Genomic DNA, 21,342 nt, shown 5'->3' on the forward strand with positions numbered 1-21,342 from the left:
TACTCTTATCTTTTTCGTACACTTAATAATAGGAGGAGCCAAATTCGGCCCTCAATTTGGGTTCAGTTAAAAAAAAAAATGTTAGCACCAACACAGGTTATGTCAAGTTTCACAAGGCGATATATTCAAACAAGCTTAAAGAAGTTGTTACCACAACAAGGGGTACAGAATACCACACAACATAAGAAGACATGTTTCTCTCCTGAAGGCTGGGACAGGGGAGGGACTTATAAGGTTGCAAATGCTCATACTGTTGGGGAAAAACATAGAAAAGGTATAGGATAGATATGGCGAACAACGGGGATGCAAATGATGCAAATAGGTCTAAGTCAACTGTTAAATTCTTGTCTTGGAATGTCGAAGGGTTAAACACGCCACTGAAGAGGAGAAAAATATTAGGCCACTTGAAAACACACAAACCAGACGTAGTCTTTCTCCAGGAATCTCACTGGAAAGCTGGAGACCCAAACGTCCTAATGGGTAATTGGTTAAAAGAATTCAAACACGCTTCATACACTACAAAATCTAGAGGGGTGTTGATTTTATTTAGTAAATACATAAATTATGAGATCACAGAAGAGTGGGCAGACCCAGATGGCAGATTTTTGTTTTTGAAAGTAACCATTGAAGGAGAATGCTTCACACTAGCATGTATATATGCACCCAATACCCGAAACGCTGAGTACTTCTCTGACATATTCTCACACCTACAAGGTTGGTCAAAGGGTACACTGATAATTGGAGGGGACTTCAATGTGGTAATGAACCCAACGCTGGATGCCACGAGGGGAGGGAGGGGAGGGGACCATAGAAGGGGACCCCCGCTTAGTCTATCATTACTTACAGACACCTTCCAATTAACTGACCCATGGCGATTTCTATATCCAACCTCAAAGGAGTTCTCGTTCTACTCCCACCCCCACAACACCTCCTCAAGGTTAGACTACTGGCTCATTCCAGAAACATTACTACACAAAGTCACTTCATCCAAAGTAGGAGATATTCTTATTTCGGACCATGCCCCGGTATGGTTCACAATGCAACTTACGAACCCCAAACCCACTTCTTTTAATTGGAAATTCCCAGATTACATGGCAAATTCAGCAGATTTCAAGCGACACCTGAACCACTCCATAACTAACTATTTCACAGACAACAAAGAGCACGACCAAAACATTAATCTCTTATGGCAGGCATCAAAACCGGTAATGAGAGGGCACATCATTTCATATATCAGTCACCAAAAGAAAAAACTTAGGGAAAAACTCATACAGGCTAGTGATAGGGTTAAAAACGCCTACTCCACCCTTATAGACGCCCCAAATGACCAGAATAAAAACTCATTTAAGGAAGCCCAGACATTATATGACATATTATGTGCAGAGAAAGCCCAAATGGACATAAATTTCCAAAAAAATAAATACTTCAGATGGGGAAATAAGCCAGGAAGACTACTAGCGACAATGACTAAGGCAGCCAAAGATGTCAAACATATCACAACATTAAAAACACACACTGGAAAAAATACCACAAACCCTAAAGAGATAGAGAAGCTCTTTATAAATTATTTCAAAACCCTATACGAGACACCCTATGAAGACACATGTGACGGAGAACTGTTATTGACTCAGGCCAAGCTTAAAAAGATACTACCCACAGACAGGGAACAACTGACAGCTCCTATCACGGAACTGGAAATTTCCACAACCATCTCCTCCCTACCACTAGGGAAAAGCCCAGGTCCAGACGGCCTATCAGCAGCATACTACAAAATGCTCTCCCCTATACTCATACCGCATTTACACAACTTGTACAATTCCATTCTCAAAGGAAACATGGCACCAGACCGCTTCAATGACGCCAGAATTATTTTAATCCCTAAACCAAACAAAGACCCAACAGAAGTCTCCTCATACAGGCCCATCTCTTTATTGAATCAAGACCTAAAAATATTCTCAAAAATAATGGCACAAAGATTGCAATTAATTCTCCCAGACATCCTCCATCCTGCGCAAACAGGTTTTGTCAGAAATCGACATTCGGTGAACAACATCAGAACACTTATCGCAGCCTTGACGCACACCAAACTGGCAAGGGAACTAGACAATTTAATACTGAGTTGTGATGCGGACAAGGCGTTTGACCGAATCTCATGGTCTCATCTAACTCGAGTATTCATACACCAGGAATTTGGCCCGGAATTTATCCATATTTTTAACGCACTATACAAAGACCCCAAAGCATCACTCACCATAAATTCTTTAAACTCTACGCAATTCACACTGTTTAGAGGGACAAGACAAGGGTGCCCACTATCGCCGCTCTTTTTTAACTTGGCATTAGATCCCATACTACGTTACTTTGATTCCTTACCTGACTGGACAGGTATCAAGATAGGCACAGACACAATCAAATTCTCAGCCTTTGCGGACGACCTCCTATTATACTTTTCCAATCCCAAACGAATCATCCCCACACTAATAACAGTATTCAACAGGTTGGAAAATGTAACAGGGTTTAAACTAAATTATACTAAGACGATAGCATTAGCCCTAGGACCGAGATCCAAACAAGGATGGGGAAACACGTTCCCATTCACCTGGGCAGAAAACACAATACAGTACCTAGGTTTAACTATACACCCTGAAACTGAAAAATTATATGAACTTAACTACACCAAAGTATTCACCAAAGCCTATCAAGATTTTCAAAAATGGAAAAATTTACCCCTCTCTTACATAGGCAGGTGCCACCTGTATAAGATGATAACCTTCCCGAGACTGCTATACGTAATACAAACACTGCCCATAATGCCTAGGAAACAAGACCTCAAACTAGTTAACAAAGCCCTATCCGCTTTCATATGGGGGGGAAAAAAAGCAAGAATATCATTGTTCAAACTCCAACAGCCTAAAGATCTAGGGGGAGTGAACCTGCCATGCCTAAAAAGCTATGCACTGGCAGCCAATTATAAAATAGCAATTGACTGGATCAAAGGTAAAAACATATACACCAATAGATCTCGAGAACAAACCTTCAGCCCGCATAAAGATCTAGTGATGTTACTGCATAAACACCCCAACTCACTAGAGAAAGATTTAAGAGAGACCATCCTAATAAATACAACATGCACAGCCTGGAGGTCAATTCGAAGCAACAAGAAATTAAATACATGCAAGTCCTTATTTTTGCCACTGAATGGAAACCCCAACTTCAGCCCCTACCACACACACCCATGCTTCCAGGAATGGAACAGACAAGGACTACGCTACATATACCAGTTCATGGATCTGGCTCAATGGAAACTCCTAACTAGAACCCAGACACAAGAAAAATATCCAAATATTATTATCCTGCTATTCCAGTATCTACAGGTAGCTAGTTATACCACCAAACTCTTACGAGAACTAACGAACCATGACAAAAGTAATGACCTAGACTCAGCAGTTAGACACACCCTGACAACACTGACCACATCACAAATATATTCTAAATCCCGAAAATTACTAGACGTCACCGCTCCACCAATAGGTCTCTTAAAATGGCAAGCAGATTTTCCCAACATCACAATGGAAAAAATCCTCTCATCATATGTAGAAATGAATAAACTCTTAGTGGCCACCACATTCATGGAAATGAACCAAAAAATTCTCCATAGATCGTATTATACACCTAAGCTAAAATTTCTGACTGGCGAATCTCACACATCTAACTGCTTTAAATGTCAAGAACCAAACGCGGACATGTTACACTGCCTTTGGGAATGCGCAATTGTCAGAGACTTTTGGGAGGATACACAGTCTTACATAAATTTACAACTGAATATACAATTCAAGATAAATAAGGAATGGGCCTTTTGGAATGTTTACACCAGGCAGGATAAAAAGGCACTAACTAAGGGGACAAGACATTTATTGCTTAAAATAGCAGCAGCAGGGAAAAAAACCATTCTTTCACAATGGGTAGAAACTACACGTATCCCGCAATCACTATTACACCCTAGAATCCAACACTTGTTCACAATGGATTGGACGGAAACAATGACAAACAAGGAGAAACTAGTAAGCAAATTTGTTAACACATGGCTGCCTTATATACTGACCCTTAGTCTACAAATGAAAGAGGCGGTGAGAAATAGCCTTAAAAACACCACATGGTACGATCTAGAGATGGTAGCAAATGGGAGACCTCCTTTCTGAAGACAGGCGGTTACGTAGCCTATACGATCGAGGACAAGGAGAAAAGGGGGAAAGATACAACATAATAGCGGTTATAATGGAGAAATGCATATGTTTTATCCTTATTTTTGAAATGTATAATTACTAAGAAAAACGCTTCCTTATATGCCAGCATCAGCACACCGCCTTCATTGGCCAGTAACAAAGAGAAGACCGATACCTGTCAATACATCTCGAACTGTATGAACTATACCAAAGCCTCTTATACCCCTATACCCAGAACCCCTGTGAAACAAAAAAATGCTCAAATTTTGTGATAAGCTTGTACTATTACTTGTTTGTGGAATAATTTGTGACAAATCAATAAAAATGTTTTAAAAAAAAAACACATAGGCTAAGGCAAAAAAAATAAGTATGGTAGTTTATTAAATCAATTGTTAAAACACATATTGAATTATGTACTAGAAAACAGGAATTTACACAAATAACAAGAAGATGTTCATAATGGAAAGATGCTGAGAAAGCCTTTGAATAACTTTCTTGGCCTTTTCTGTCTAAAGCAGTGGTTCCCAACCCTGGTTCTCAAGTACCCCCAACTGTGCATGTTTTCCAGGTCACCTGGCAGGTACCCAGGTGCACTCATTATTCAGGCACATTTGAAAAGATCCGCAGGTGGAGCTAATTATAGCACTTGTGATTCTGTGTAGAGACCTGCAAAACATGCACTGTTGGGGGTACTTGAGGACCAGGGTTGGGAACCACTGCTCTAGAGTGCTTATATCAGTGGACTTCAATAATACTTCAATAATACATTTATCAACAGTATACTTGTGCTATACAGCAACAAACAAAAGAATGGTATTGGCTAACAACTAAATTTCTCTTTGTAGTTTTGAATAGCACAATACAAGTGTGACCCCTCTCTCCGCTATTTCTTGCATTGCTAATTGAATCCTTGTAACTGAACAAAACAGCTAAACACAACCATCAATATTAAAGTGGGGAAAACTAAGCATACAATTGCTCTTTATGTAAAGGACTTACAATATCTAATCCAACTTCTTGCTTTCAACTACCCTTACAGAAATGTAACATAAATAATTCTGAATATGCCAAAAAAAAAAAAGGCTTCCAGCAGATTGCTGCGAGAATTGGCAGAAACTGGTAAATTTGATCTGAATAATCTGGGAGGAGGTGGAACCAGAAAATCTATTTTGTAGCCCTAAGAGATCAGATTGATTACTCAAGGGTACCGACAGGACTCGTTCCAGAGATGATGGAAATGCCAGAGACAAGCCCCACGGGAGGTGGTATTGCAGAAGGAAGATAAGTTGATTTTCCGGCAGTAGCCTGTGATATCCACTTATTAAGTTCCTCACCAAATAGTGCGTTGCCCGTAAAGGGTAAACCCTCCACTCCTTTCTTAGACTCAGGATCTGCCACCCATTGGTGCTGCGCCAATGGGCGGCAGTGGTGTATCAAAAAATTATGTGCCCCTGCCAAAATTTCGGCAGCGCCCCCCCCAACACACACAGTTAAAAAAAAACCCTGTCTTGCCGCCTGCCGAGAGGTCATCTGTTGTCGGAGCCCGGGACCCGCAGAAGATTTGTCTGTGGTCCCGGCTCCCCTGTCCGCTCCTGGCTCCGAGTCTAGCGTTTAAAATGGACCATCACAAAATGTCTGCCCCATACAGCAGATAGTTTTCTGCTGTATGGGGGCGGACATTTTGTTATGGTCCGTTTAGATTAGAAGCAGAAACCAGGAGGGGACAGGGGAGCCGGGACCGCAGCGCAGACAAATCTTCTGCTGGTCCTGGGTTCCGACCACAGGGGAGCTCCCTGCAGTGGCATTACAATAGCCCGCATTGTTATGCCACTGGGTGCAGCCATAGAGTCCTGCGGGCTGAGACCGCCATTGTAGAGGTACATGCAGGAATAATTCCAATCTCTTTAAGAGCTTCACAAAGGAAGACTGCAGATTCCTGTATATGACTTAACAAAGTGACAATATCCTTGTCCAAAGCAGACTGAGCAATAGTTGCCCACCGACTAATAGCTCTGGTAATCCAGAAGCAAGCTATGACAGGTCGCTGGGTTGCCCCTGTTGCCACATAAATTGCTTTCAAGCTTACGGATCTTTAAGGGATGTAGCACCCAATACCAGGAGAACAATTTTCATAGTCTGTATACAGAGATATCCACAACCAGCAGATTCTCCCAAACCTTATGATCATCTGAAGGGAAAAATAGATAAAAACCTCTTAGGTAATTGAAACTTATTTTCTGGCTGAGCCCAAGCTCCCTTATAGCTCATTTGACACCAGAAAATAGCTGAGGACTTCTGTTTAATGGAAAAGAATGTTTGTTCAACCTGTTTAACCTCCTCGTCCGGTATTTTTAGGACTTCTCTTATAGCAAATATAAGAGCCTCTATGCCATGAGGAAGGGATTCCTCACCCTTTTACTGCACAAAATCAACCTCTCCTCCTCCATAAATCCAACCTCTTCAGAGTCATCCTGAAGAATGGAGGGCAGAGGCCGCTTCTGAGGGGCCAATCTAGGAGGCTGATTAGATGGCCTATAGGCTTCAGATTTGCCAGCCACCAGGTTACAGGACAATTTGCACAACAAAAATCCACTCAGAACTACAACCAGCAAAACTCTAAACAAACTCCACCTACTCACCACACTCTCCTCTCCACGCCTAGCTAAATCCACAAGGAGCTTGGGCATGTAGGAGGCATGCTTATATATGGCTGGGAGAACACTCCCAAATTGGTACTTGCAGCCAATCACTATGGGATTAGGTTTAAGAAAGAATACGTACATAAATTAATTGGAAATACGTACGTAAAAATAGGAACAAAACACCCATAAAACAGTCTAAAATATGTACAGTACGGTAACAGAAATACGAATGTGAATGGAAAAAATCAATCCATACAGCACCAAGCGCAATTGGAAAACACGAGTTTAAAAACAAGTTTATAAATTAGTAAAAAACATATAAATATGTATTACAAATACACACTGGATGCCAGTCATAGACTGGCATAGCCACAATACGAATGTGAATGGAACCTAGCAGTATTATTTGTAAATTTTCCCCATCTTGTTTGTATAGTAGCTTTATAAGTGTCTTATTTTGAGTTTTTGTCATTTTTAATTGCAGTCTTCAGTCATTTTGTGTGTGTGTGTGTGTGTGTGTGTGTGTGTGTGTGTGTGTGCTTAATGGCCTTTTATAAAGGCACACATTTCTGCAGGTGAATACTTTCACATGTGAAAATCTACAGCATGTGAAATACACAACTTTGTTGTATTTTTTATGATTTGTATTTGTTTACGCATTGTATACACACGTATTATTACAAAATGTTAGTAAATTTCAAATTAACATTGGAGTCATGTAAAATACAAGGTGTATTCTTTCAATGGTATATTTATTTGTATACCTACAGGAATACAAATGGTATTATTGGCCATAAAAAGGCACAATACTAACGTACTTCCATATTAGTAAATTTCAAAATTACGAATACGTGCCGGTATTTTAATATGACTGAATACGGATATGCCAATTCCTAGTGTATTTTGTTATTGTATTGTATTTCCCCCATTTGTATCCAACAGACTTTGTTTCCACTGGGAACAAATGGCAAACACCATGATCTGGTATTCAATATGTAACAATTCTGATTTCCTTAACGTTTCCTCCCATCCTTCAAATAGCAACTTCATCACCTGCATACTCTCCTGTTTTACTTTAATCTATCTGTTATTGAACCACAGTATACCAAGCATTCATATTCTTAATTATTTTTACTTTTCAACATCTTATAACACCAATGTCTACAGTCTCTTCTACTGATATTGCATTACCACACCATAACCAAACCCAAGAAATAGCTTATGATGAAGTGGCTCCAGCTACTAAACACTCCAGTTCAAACTTAATAATTTCTGTAGAGGGGAACAACACTGTCAGAAATCATGTATTCCTAAGGACTTCTACATACACCCAACTATCCCAAATGCCTTTTTTCATACATTGGAATCTCTTCTCACACATCCCACCACATGGGAAGGAAAACATTAATTCCTCAGTTTGCGCAGAATTGGTAGGTGTCCGCACTTTAATCCTGATTAGCCTTTCCCCACACTGCAGCTAAGGGCCAATACTCACTTCTTATTCATCTATCGCTCTACTGAATTTCATACTATTGAACCAACTTTTATCATGCAAACCCTGATCTTCAGGACACTGTCAATAAGGTACGTTTGCAGTATAATAAAGTATCAAGTGTAAAAACTCTCATTACATCAAATGTGGTAAATGTACTACAGTGCCAATTCACATTATGTCACACAGAAGTTCACTTATACCAAAGTGCCCCTCCACACTACTGGTGATGTAGCTGTGTTTGGGGTTCCTGAGCGTACACTCAAGTAGCCCTATTCCAATTCAATTCACCTATCTACTCCAGGTACAGTATATCACTAATTGTGTGTGCCCATGCTAATGAACTTGTCTTTCTGCCACTTGACCTTGGCATCTCAAACTCAATGTTTTTAAAACAGTCAACAGTAATTACTGAGCTGACATCTCTATCTCAATACATCCTGCCCTCAACTTGCCTGCCACTCTTGCTGCCCCCTACATTTAGTCCAAATCATACAGTTCTGTACACCTAAGAAACATATCCAGAATACACACATAATATATCCAAGATATGCATGTATCTCACACAAGGTACTGAAAAATATGTAATTAAGGAACTCATTTACTTCAGCAGTATTGCAATAGTCTCCATATCAGCCTTCCCAGACCAGACATTCACCACTATAATCTATTTTTAATACAGCTGCTTGATTGATCTACTTGGAAAAAAATAATCTACTGCTGCTCCACTCCCTGTGTTGGTCACCTGAAGTGTACCAAACATAAAATAAAATACTCCTGCTTACATATAAGGCAATAAATAAAATATACCAGCATACATCTCTTTGCTGGTCTCCAAATATGTCCCAAATTGCCTATTCTCTGCATCTCTCTTCCAACACTCACTACTATCTCTTATTCACGGTTATATGACTTCTGGAATGCTCTCTAATGTAAAATAAGTCTTGCTTCTAGCATCAAAGAATTCAAATGTTCAAACTTTCAGCAAGCTTATTACATTCTGGAACCATCCACAAAATCATAATAAGATACCATACCCACTTACCAACCCTCTGATGCTGCTTTCATATTGCCTAAACAAACGTTTGAGACCCAGTATTTTGAAACGGTGTTTAAAACGGTATATTAACATTTTCAAACCCTTTCACACCACACAAGCAAGTGTGAAAGCAGGACAGACAGTAGCTATAAGACAGCGTAGTGCATATGTAATGAGCCGCTTTGTACTTATATATTAGTTGGACGCCCACTAAGCTATTTGCTTAGTTTTACGCGTCCGCTCGCCACACTTCGGCCTCGGTGGCTCGCTGCGCTCGCCACACTATATAAAATCAACTCCATGCCGACATGGATAGTGGGGCGTACAACTAACATATAAGTACCAGCCGCTCATTACATATGTGCATATGTAATGAGCACAGTGCATATGAAGAAGCAACTCATTACATATGTGCATATGTAATGAGAGCAGTGCATATGAATGAGCCACTCATTACATATGCCCATATGTAATGAGCAGCTCATTACATATGCACTGCGCTCTCATAGCTACTGCCTGTCCTATATACCGGTTCAGAGCCGTTCACACTGCAGCTCTTAATCGGGATATTGCTGAGTTTTTAGCCTTTTAAAACGGTTAGAGCTGCAGTGTGAAAGCACCAGTGTGCATTTACCGGTTAAAAATAACCGGTATTTGCAAACGGGTAAAAAGCCTCCACAGTTCAGAGCCATTTTTTATGCAGTGTGAATGGCTCTGAACCAGTATATAGGACTCAGGCAGTAGCTATGAGAGCGAGGTGCATATGTAATGAGCAGCTCATTACATATGCACATATGTAATGAGCACAGTGCATATGTAATGAATGAGACACTCATTACATATGCGCATATGTAATGAGTGTTACATTCATATGTACATATGTAATTAGCGTGACCAGCTCATTCAATATGCACATATGTAATGAGCGGCTCATTAAATATGCACTACGCTGTCTTATAGCTACTGTCTGTCCTGCTTTCACACTGCAAACCTGCTTGAGACCCGGTATTTATGTGCAGTGTGAAAGGGGTTTAAAACGGTAATATACCGTTTTAAAAAGGGATTTTTGAAAGAACTTACCGTTCGAATCCCTTTCTCTGATATGGTCCTGGTGACACAGCTCAACATTGGGATGTAGGAGGGTCCGTAGGAGCCAGGCACCTATCCTAAAGCTTTTGGAGGGTAGGCTCCTCCCTCTGCATCCCAGACTCTTCGGTTCAATCTTGCAAAGCCACTGGAATACATTAACTCAGTACAAACGCCTGCACATATTATATGCACAATTTCAAATTTCACCAGGACCATATCAGAGAAACGGATTCGAACGGTATGTTCTTAGAAAAATACCTTTTTCTCTTTCAATGGTCCTGGTGACACAGCTCAACATTGGGACGTTCAAGAGCCGGTCCTTTGGGAGGGTACACTCAGGTCTGCAGCTCTCATCACTGCTCGCCCGAATGATGCGTCCTCCGACGCGAACTCATGGAACCTATAGAATTTGGCAAAAGTGTGAACAGATGACTAAGTGGCGGCCCTGCAAACCTGCTCAGCTGTGGCCCCATGTCGAACCGCCCAGGAGGTGGCGACAGACCTGGTGGTATGCGCGTTGATCCTGGCTGGAACAGGCCTACCAACCTTAGTATATGCAAAGGCAATGACAGAACGCAACCACCTAGCAATGGTCTGCTTAGACGCAGGCCAACCAATCTTGTGCACATCATACAAGACTAGCAAAGTATCAGTCTTCCTGACACCTTTCACCCTGTCCACATAAATGCGCAAGGCGCGCACAATGTCCAAATTCCTCAATTTGCCCCTTTTCCTGGGGGTTGAAACACAGGCAGAACTATCTCTTGATTCAAATGAAAAGCAGAGACTACTTTTGGCAAAAATTGGGGTACTGTTCGAAGAACAGCCCTGTCATCATGAAAAATAAGAAAAGGAGACTTGCAGGACAATGCTCCCAACTCCAATACTCTCTTTACAGCGGCAACAGCCAACAAAAAGACAAGTTTCCATGTAAGGAACTTAAGGTCAGCCGACCTTATTGGCTCAAAAGGCGCCCTTTGGAGACACCCCAGTACCAGTGATAAATCCCATGGAGCCACTGGTTGCTTGTAGGGAGGTTTTAATCTGGAAACCCCTTGCAGGAAAGTCTGCACCTCCGGTAGCAACGCTATCCTCTTCTGGAAATAGATTGACAGAGCCGACATCTGTACCTTGAGAGACTGAAGGCTTAGACCAGACGAGAAACCATCCTGCAAAAACTCAAGTAACTTTGAAAGTCGAAATCGAGATGTATGCGACTTCTGCCTTTCACACCACCTAATATAGGTCTTCCAGACCCTATAATAGTTAGCCGAAGACACTGACTTCCTAGCCTTTACCATGGTGTTTACCACAGCCTCTGAGAAACCCTTGTTCTTTAAGATGGCGGTCTCAATAGCAAAGCCGTCAAATTTAGCCGAGCTAAATCCAGGTGGAAGAACGGCACTTGACCTAACAGAACTGACCTCAGAGGTAGACGCCACGAGTCCACAGACAATCTCTGAACCCTTGAGTACCAGGACCTCCTTGGCCAATCCGGAGCTATTAGAATCACCGGGATTCCTTGGGACTGGATTCTTTTCAGAACTCTTGCCAGCATTGGAAACGGCGGGAAAACATATAGCAGATTCCCCTCCCAGGGGATAGTCATTGCATCCACTGCTTCGGCCAATGGATCTCTTGTCCTGGCATAAAACCTGGGTACTTGATGATTGAACCTGGATGCCATAAGGTCCACATCCGGAGTTCCCCACCTCACTGCAATCTGGTGAAACACCTGTGAGTTCAGACTCCATTCCCCTTCGAGCAGCTCCACCCTGCTCAGGAAATCTGCCTCAACATTCTCCACCCCGGGGATGAATATCGCTGATAATGCTGGAACCTTCTGCTCCGCCCACAAGAAGATCAGGGAAACTTCCCACATAGCCAGTATGCTGCGTGTGCCTCCCTGATGATTCAGGTACGCCACAGCCGTGGCATTGTCCGTCTGAATCCGCAATGGGAGACCCTGCAATCTTTCTCCTGCCAGGGATATCACCTTCCACACAGCCCACAGTTCCAGGATATTGATCGGCAAGGCCGACTCTTCCGAGGTCCACAAGCCCTGAAGCCGTAGGTCCAGAGCAACTGCCCCCCAGCCCCTGAGACTGGCCTCGGTAGTGACTACCAGCCAGTCCCAGGACTGCAGAGACCGACCCCACTGAAGGGAATCCACCTCCATCCACCATTCCAGGGAAGACCGGGTTTCTGGAGACAGCACTATGCGCTCTGACTTCATGGTCTGAGCATTCCCTGACCAGGATATCAGAATGTTCCACTGGAATACTCGAGAGTGGAACCTGGCAAACTGTAGCGTCTCGAAAGTCGCCACCGTTTTCCCCAGCAGCTTCAGACACCTCCAAACCGATGGACTCCGAGGCCCCAGATTCTCCCAAACCAGGATGGATATGTCCCTGGCCTTTGTCTCTGGTAGAAATACCCGATGTAGATGGGTATCCAGGACAACCCCCAGGAACTGGATTCTCTGTGACGGCACAAGCTGAGACTTTTGTAAATTTAAAAGCCAACTGTGAATTTGCAAAAACCTGATGGCTTCTTCCAAGTGTTTCTGCAAGATCTCCGCCGACTCTGCTTTGAACAGCAGGTCGTCCAGATACGGAATCACAGTGATTCCCCTCAGTCGGAGAGCAGCCGCCATCACCGACATCATTTTGGTGAATACCCTTAGTGCTGTGGCCAGACCAAAGGGCAATGCCTGGAATTGAAAATGCAGGTTTCCTATAGCAAACCTCAGGAGAACCTGATGTTCCGGGTGGATAGGAACATGAAGATATGCGTCCTGGACATCCATGGACGCCAAAAATTCTCCCTTGTCCAAGCTTAGCAGCACAGACCGTAGAGATTCCATCTTGAAATGGTGTACCCACAGATGGAGATTCAAAGACTTTAAATTTAAGATCGGTCTGAAGGAACCGTCTGGCTTGGGCACCAAAAACAGAGTGGAATAAAAGCCTTTCTTCCACTCCGCTCGAGGGACCGGGATCACCACTCCTTTTTCTAACAGGGATTGAGCCGCCCCCAAAAGAGCAGAACGGAGCCGTGACTCCTTTGGCATTGGTGTGGGTATAAATCTTCTCGGAGGAAGACCTTTGAAGGGAATCCTGTATCCCTGGGATACAATGTCCAACACCCAAGGATCCCGGTCCAACAACGCCCAAGCGTCCCTGAACCATCGCAGACGCCCCCCCCCCCCCACCGTGACCACCGCTGGGAGACTCCCCAGGTAGTCATGCTGAGGGCTTGTCCTCACCTTTGGTGCTCGGTTTCTTGTGGAAAGAACCTAATTTTGAGTTTGGGGCCTTGCCCCTAGAGGACTGGAACTTTCCTCTAAATGAATTTCCTCGAAAGGACGCACCCCCTCTAGGGGAGGGCCGAAAGGATGGTCTAAAAGCAGAAAATCTTGAGGCCTGTTTTGCTGCAGGAGCCGGCAGGAAAGTACTTTTGCCTCCTGTGGCCTGCTTAATAATCTCTTCCAGCTCGGAACCAAACAACAGCTTTCCTTTAAAAGCCAACGCCTCTAAGGCCTTTTTAGATTCGTTATCTGCCTCCCAGGCTATAAGCCAAAGCACTCTCCTGGCATTGACGGACACCGTGGATACTCTGGAAGCCATTTTAAGTGCTTCCTCCTCAGCCTCAAGCACACACTCCGCAGCTGCTTTCAATTTCTCAGCTAGCAGTAACACACCTGGGCATGCAAAATAGTACATAAGTCACTGGCCCAAACAATCATGGCCTTAGAGACCCAGGCTGATGCTATAAGAGGGCATAAAGTGAAACTCACCCCTTCAAAAATTGCCTTGAGGTTACCTTCAAACTTCTTGTCTAGGGGGTCCTTAAAGGCTGCACCCCCCTGGATAGGTAGCACAGTGGCTTTAGAAAGCCGTGCCACGGAAGCATCCACCACCGGAACTTTTTCCCAGAGGTCCGCATGAGCCTCAGGCATGGGGTACAGACTTAAATATCTCTCAGGCATCTGAAGCCTTTTATCGGGCGTTTTCCAAGCCCCTTCCAACAAATCCTGTAAACCTTCATCAGCAGGGAAGGTAGCAGTTTCCTTACGCTGCCGTTTAAATTCACTTTTTGCAGGAGTCTTATCCTCCACAGACAAATTCAAAGCCTGTTTTACAGCAGTAATCAAATCCTCCACCCCTGAGGCAGAGGAATCCTCAGAGTCATCACCCTAATCCCAGGGGATGTCTGTGCACTCTCCCTCCTCTCCAGATTCAACAGCAAGCAAAGGCACTGAATAAGACCTTTTAGGGGTCCCCACAGGATCACTATCAAATCTGTCTAGCAAATCATTAAATCTGCTGATCCCTTTTGCAGTATCCTGCATGACCTGAAAGAACCTAGGATCTGCTTGGGTCAGAGGCAAGGAGCCAGAGGACTGCTGAGATGATGACATAGGTCTAGGGGAAGATACCAACACATCACTCTGCCTGTCCAGCAATTGCACTAAGGCATTTGCAGACCTGCCCAGGGCACTGGCCCACGCAGGCTCTGATTGCTCAACCCTCTGGGGTTCACTGCCCATGGGTCTCACACCAGCGCAAGTAATACACAAGCCCCCCCTTGGCCATCTGTTCAGGGGCAAATTTTAGTGTACACACACTACAAGCGCACAATACATTAAGGGCTGCCTCCTCAAAAGCCACAGACTGCTGCTCAGACATGATGCAAAAAGTATCACAGTCACAGTGCACAATGTACAGGCGTTAATACAGAGCCAATGCACAACAGTCACTTATCTGTCTGAAGCTTTCAGAAGTGGGGAAAACGATGCCCAGGAAATCCAAACACTCTGCCAGAATCTGTCAGCCAGTTCAGCTCCGCTGCAAGCGCCTTCCGAATGGCGCCAAACAGAGTGAGGAAAGAGACCAAGTCCCTGCTGCTGCGGGGTCCGTGGCTTTTGGCGCCAACCACCACCAGACAGCTGCTCCCACTGCAGGATCTCCAAGTTCCAGTGTCTCCCCCTCTGCTGGAGACCACTTGGAACATGCCTGTAACACACTGCTATCCTCTCACACAGGAACTCAGTGTGTAAGCTCCGCAGAAAATAGCCGCCGCCATCACGGAGCGCCTGTCCCCCTTGACCCCCACCTAGCGTGAAGCCGCTAGCGCCGCACAGGGAAACCAGACAGTGTCTCCCCTGTGCGCAGTGAGCTGACAGGACGCGCTTCTGTCAGTTCCTGCTGCGCTGTCAGTGTGAGGATTCAATGAGAATCCTCACACTGTGCCTACCTAACTATTGTAAAAGTTAATAAAATAAAAAACTCCTAACTAACTCTAATCCTTCAGCTGCTCCTGCAGCCTTTTAGAATAGCACCCACTCCAGTGGGCACCTAACACGAACTGAAGAGTCTGGGATGCAGAGGGAGGAGCCTACCCTCCAAAAGCTTTAGGATAGGTGCCTGGCTCCTACGGACCCTCCTACATCCCAATGTAGAGCTGTGTCACCAGGACCATTGAAAGAGAAATACTGTTTCAAAATACCGGGTCTTAAACGTTTAGGCAATGTGAAAGCAGCATTAGTCTTTCTATTTATTAGGTAGTCACTATAACCAAAGCGTCCGTTTTTGTTTTGTAGATTGGAGTACCGCACTGAGTATCCTGACAGTGGGTGTATTTGTAATCCCCAAGTGAAAGTGAATCAAGTAATAATTGCTGGCTGTCTCACAATGTAACAACACTGTAACAACACTGTATATATCCTCTCTCCACTTCTCTTCATATCCTTTGCCTAAGCGTGTAAGTCACTATAGCATGAAGCCAATTGTATAAAGATTTACACCTCATTGCTTATTACAGTCACTATTTCTCCATCAAATATTAGTCAGGGAAAACGACAACTTCTCTCTTTCTGATAAGGAACCAAATAAATGTCTGCCTGTTGTACAGTTATCATCTAAGGTAAACGCAGTCTTTGTGTAAACCCTGTATTAAGGTGTTAGCATCTTTTAACCTTCCTGGGAGAGCACATCTATCAATATATACATTTGGGTGAGAGAAGAGCGTATTACAGCCTTTCTGAGGTAAAATGTCTCTTTTCTGTGTGCGGCTGTGCATAATTATAGCTGACTTTAGTTCTATGAGGTAAAATGTCATTTTCTGAGGTAAAGGGGGAAATTTACTAAAGGAAATTTGTAAAAAAAAAATAGGTGTATTTGTATCCAGAAATATACTTATTTTTGACATTTAGGGGGAAATTTACTAAAGGAAATTTGTAAAAAACAGGTGTATTTGTATCCAGAAATACACTTATTTTTTACATTTACTATTCCGAAAATACCGCAATTTGTATTCGTATTGATAGCACATAAATACGAATACGAATTGCCGTATTTTCGGGATAGTAAATGTCAAAAATAAGTGTATTTCTGGATACAAATACACCTGTTTTTTACAAATTTCCTTTAGTAAATTTCCCCCTTACTATCCCGAAAATATGGCAATTCGTAGTCGTATTGATGTGCTATCAATACGACTACGAATTGCCGTATTTTCGGGATAGTAAATGTCAAAAATAAGTGTATTTCTGGATACAAATACACCTATTTTTTACAAATTTCCTTTACTAAATTTCCCCCAAAATGTCTTCCGAAAAAAAATCTGACAATAATTATATACCCCATTAGTCATAACCTGATACAACTACGATGCACCAATAGACTGTACTGATGCATTTAATGTGTTCTGGAACGTATATATATGTGCAACTGAGTCTCTGAATTTGAACACAAAGGACTACAAATTAGGAGCTGCAGTTTTTTTCCACATTAAGTTCTGTCCTATATAAAGGCTCCGTAACACACACTATACAAGTGCCATATATCTAATAATTCAGCATAGTATCTAGGTGTATGATAGTCACATCACATTGAAATTATGAAAAAATAAAAAGATGCTAACAGAGTTGCAAGGGCCCTGGTGGCTCACTCACACCAGGCAACTCGGGCTGCATGGGGTATTGAGGCTAGATGCAGGAGAACATATTAGAGCTGGATTAAGGGGGGGGGATGCAGGGGGTACGAACACCCCTGCCCCCCCCCCATCTCTGAGGGTCACCCTGAGGAGAACAATGCAGAGAGCATTGGAGCTGGCAGAGCTCTCTGCAGTGACTACGGACCACAGGCACACCAGCAGGGGGAGCTTCTGAGCACGTGTAGCCCCTGCAGTAGCAGCAGCTATGGCCTCCAGCACTCAGGGAGCTCCTCCTGTCCTCTCTTGGTATGTGCTGTATGATGTGTGTGTTTTTGTATGTATGTATGTATGTATGATCTGTATGCATGTATGTATATATTGTGTGTGTATATGTGTATGTATGTATGTATGTATGTATGCTCTATGTGTCTGTTTGTATGCTGTGTGTGTATTGTATGTATGCAGTTTGTTTATATATGTAAGTATGCTTTGTGTGTGTGTGTTTGTGTGTGTATATGTATGTATGTATGTAGTGCGTGTTGGGTAGAGTGTATTCTATGTGTGTTTGGTTGTTTAATCTCTAGGGGCCCCTCTTTGTCTTAAGAATCTCCCCCCCCCCCCCCCCCCCGAAGACTAAAATCCGGCTCTGGAACACATACTGTATGTATATTATAGTTCAATATGATTAATTTATTATTTTCTCAGTGCATCTTGCGTCTATAATGTTTGTTTGCTTCCTTTACCATAAATGAATAGAATGGAACAAATAGAATGACAAATCTTCTGATTGCTAGCAATAAGAAATGACTTACGTATGATTCCCTCTGTGCCATCCACATGTTTTGGTACATAGTATGCTGACAGGTCACTTTGCAGTATCTCATCGGCTGTTGCCCTTGCCAAACCCGCAGCCATGAAAGATGGGCAATTACTAAGGAAAGAAGACAGAAGGAGACATAAGTCAAACAGTCCTAACAAGTAATTTGTTTTGCACAGTTCCTGGAACTAGAGGGCAAAGGAAAACTGGTAAAAATACAATTTCACAGTTGTGCTCCATAACAAATTATATTACAGGTTAGCAGACTACTTGACTCCTAATATCAGATTGAGTTATGGTTTCTATTTCTGACTCTCCTCATCTCTCTCCTTGGGCACAAATAAATCAGACCTAAGCACAAGCAGTAAGAACCACATAATTCTCAAAAATCAGTATGCAATCTAACAGTGAAACTTTTGCATCGATAATATGAAATCACACTCGGCTCTTGGCCAACCATTGCCTTGACTTTGCATAATTTCTTGGATTCGATTCTATGGATTTATTTTCCTTTAGCAACCTGGCTGGGTTATGCATTAAAAGTGGTCACAATAATTGGTTAACAGCAAGTTGGCTTATTGGCTTCATCAGAAAACCCAAATGAATGAATTACTGAATTATATTTTCCACCAAATGCCAGGTCCAACCTGAGTTTTCAACCTCATTTACACTCCAGAGAGACCCAGCCTATTAGCAGGTAAACCCCTTTCAGACTGAAACCATTTGCAGTCTTTCTGGAGATCTGTCTGTTTGGAAGAACCGAGTCACGTAGCGGCACGGGTCCAACCGGGGTTGGATACCTGGATAACTGAACCAAGGTTATATTTCAAGGACCCTTTTCCACCAACCCTCGGCTCACACTGCCCTGGCAATAATGTAGGAGATTGTGACAGTGGAAAAGAGGTATTAGTAGTGTTGGCTGGTTTAAATGTTAATCCTATTTATAATTAATATTATTAATATTATTATTATTATTATTATTATGCTGTGTGACTACAGGCAAGCATATTATAAGGGAATGCCAATGGTTGTATTCCATATTCTTGTTGCCTGTGGTCTTTATTTGTTTAAGCTGAACTAAAGCAGTAAATTCAGACACATAGGGAGTGTAAACCAGATCAGATCGTTACTAAAACTGACTAGCATCAGCTACTGTATGATTCCACAAACTTCTCCTATAACAATCCCATAGGACAGGAGAAGACAACAATAAACATTTGAAATTGAGACATTACACAGAGAAACAACTACAGGTTGAGTATCCCTTATCCAAAATTCTCCTGGTCCCGAGCATTTTGGATAACGGATTATTCCGTATTTCGGAATATTTTAATATTTCAATGATGTATTTTGAAGTATCTTGCATTTATGCTGTGTAAACACATAAAATAAACACAAATATATTTTATTACCACATAAAATACACACAAATATATTTTATTTGTTCAAAAAACAAGGTTTTAAAACGTGAAAAAAAATGTGTGTACTCTCTCAGCACTGAATTTGAATGCCAAGCAATCATTGTCTTGCACATATATAGTGCCAGTTACATATCATGTCCCCAGTGATGCTGTTACAAATGTCCCCAGTGAGTTTTTAGCAAAAAAAAAAAAATTTTTCACTTTCTGGAATGTCCGTATTTTGGAATAATTCGGATAACGGATATTCGGATACGGGATACTCGACCTGTATTTCAATTAACCTTCAGTGCTATTGGAATGTCTTTGAGTGTACTTGTATGTTTTGATATGTTTAGTCTAACTGCATATATTCAGATTTTATAGGAATAATAAGCAGTACTGTAAGAACGTGATTTTATTGAAAGTGGTAAAATGTATCATATAAAAACCTAACAACTTTGGATTGTTACTTTAGAAAGCATTAGTACATGGTTGATCAAGGTGTCTAATACACAGCAATGCTTTGCAGTATTATATAATAAGCAATATTTGTATTTGTCATTAAAACATTAATGCAAAATAAAAAATGGTTAAAAAAAATAACACAATGCGACCCCCCCCCCCCCCTGACTTCCTCGGCTCCTGATTGGCCGCTAGGCGGCCAATAGAATCAGTCTGAGGAGAGGCGCGGAAGATGAAAATCTCTGCGTCTCTCCAGTCCGTGAGCGGGTACCAGCCAGGAGCAGCGCGTCTGGAGCTGAAGATGCCGGGGTCGTCACTGGGGACCAGGTGAGTAGGATTTCCTTCCTCAGGTACCCCTTTGGATTACTACGGATCCAGGACCCCGGAATCTTCAGCCCAGGAGCCCCGGACCAGCCCCGGAACCAGGACCAAGGCCCCGGAACCGGACTCTTCAGCCCTGGAGCCAGGAGCCCCGGATCCAGCCCCGGAACCAGGACCAAGGCCCCGGAACCGGACTCTTCAGCCCTGGAGCCAGGACCCCGGATCCAGGGACCGACCCACGGGCTCAAGGTAGGTAAGTATCAGTATGTGTGGGCTGTGGATGTATTTAACGTTTATTTTTCTGGGTGTCAGTGTGTGTTTTATTTAACTATTTCTTGTACTGTGGAACTACAAGTGCCAGCGGGCCCTTTAATGCCCCGCATGCTGGGACTTGTGGTTCTCCAAGTCCCAGCATGCGGGGTAGACTTGCTGGGACTCATAGTTCTACAGTATAAGACAATAGTTTTTATTCTTTTTTTACACTTTTCATCAGCCCGATGCCCACCGCCCAGGGGCATCGGGGACAGCCCCGGACTTTCAGCATGGGCTGGTAAGTCCTGGAGGGGGGGGCCCTTCTTTGGGGGGGTCCCCACTTCCCCAGGACCCCAGCCCATGCTGACCAGCCAGGGGGATAATGCTTTGGCCGCGGGACCTTATATAATAAGTGTCCCCCGGGTGTGGCATTACCCTGCTGGCTGGTTGGGTCTGGTGCTGGTTCTTGAAATGCGGGGGACCCCTAGTCATTTTGTCCCCCGTATTTTGGGAACCAGCGCCGGACCTTGAGCCTGGTGCTGGTTTCATTAAATCAAGGGGACCCCTATTTGTCGGGGACCGTGATTTTATGTCACCAGCACCGGCTCAAGAAGCCCGGGGCTGGTTATGCTCTGGCGGGGTGACCCCGCGCAGTTTTTTTTTTTA

At 43.1% G+C, this 21,342-nt stretch overlaps 1 protein-coding gene across 1 annotated transcript in view; it reads right to left on the reverse strand.

Annotated features, from left to right (window-relative positions):
• PPM1E (protein phosphatase, Mg2+/Mn2+ dependent 1E) overlaps window positions 1-21,342 on the reverse strand; it is a 273,332-nt gene that overhangs the window by 78,803 nt on the left and 173,187 nt on the right. The window contains exon 2 of the mRNA XM_083173966.1: window positions 18,237-18,355. Within this exon, the coding sequence (XP_083030092.1) occupies window positions 18,237-18,355 (119 nt within the window). The remainder of the gene's footprint in view (window positions 1-18,236; window positions 18,356-21,342) is intronic.

The sequence above is a fragment of the Crinia signifera genome, chromosome 2, assembly GCF_055691185.1.
Source record: "Crinia signifera chromosome 2, ASM5569118v1, whole genome shotgun sequence".
Taxonomy (NCBI): domain Eukaryota; kingdom Metazoa; phylum Chordata; class Amphibia; order Anura; family Myobatrachidae; genus Crinia; species Crinia signifera.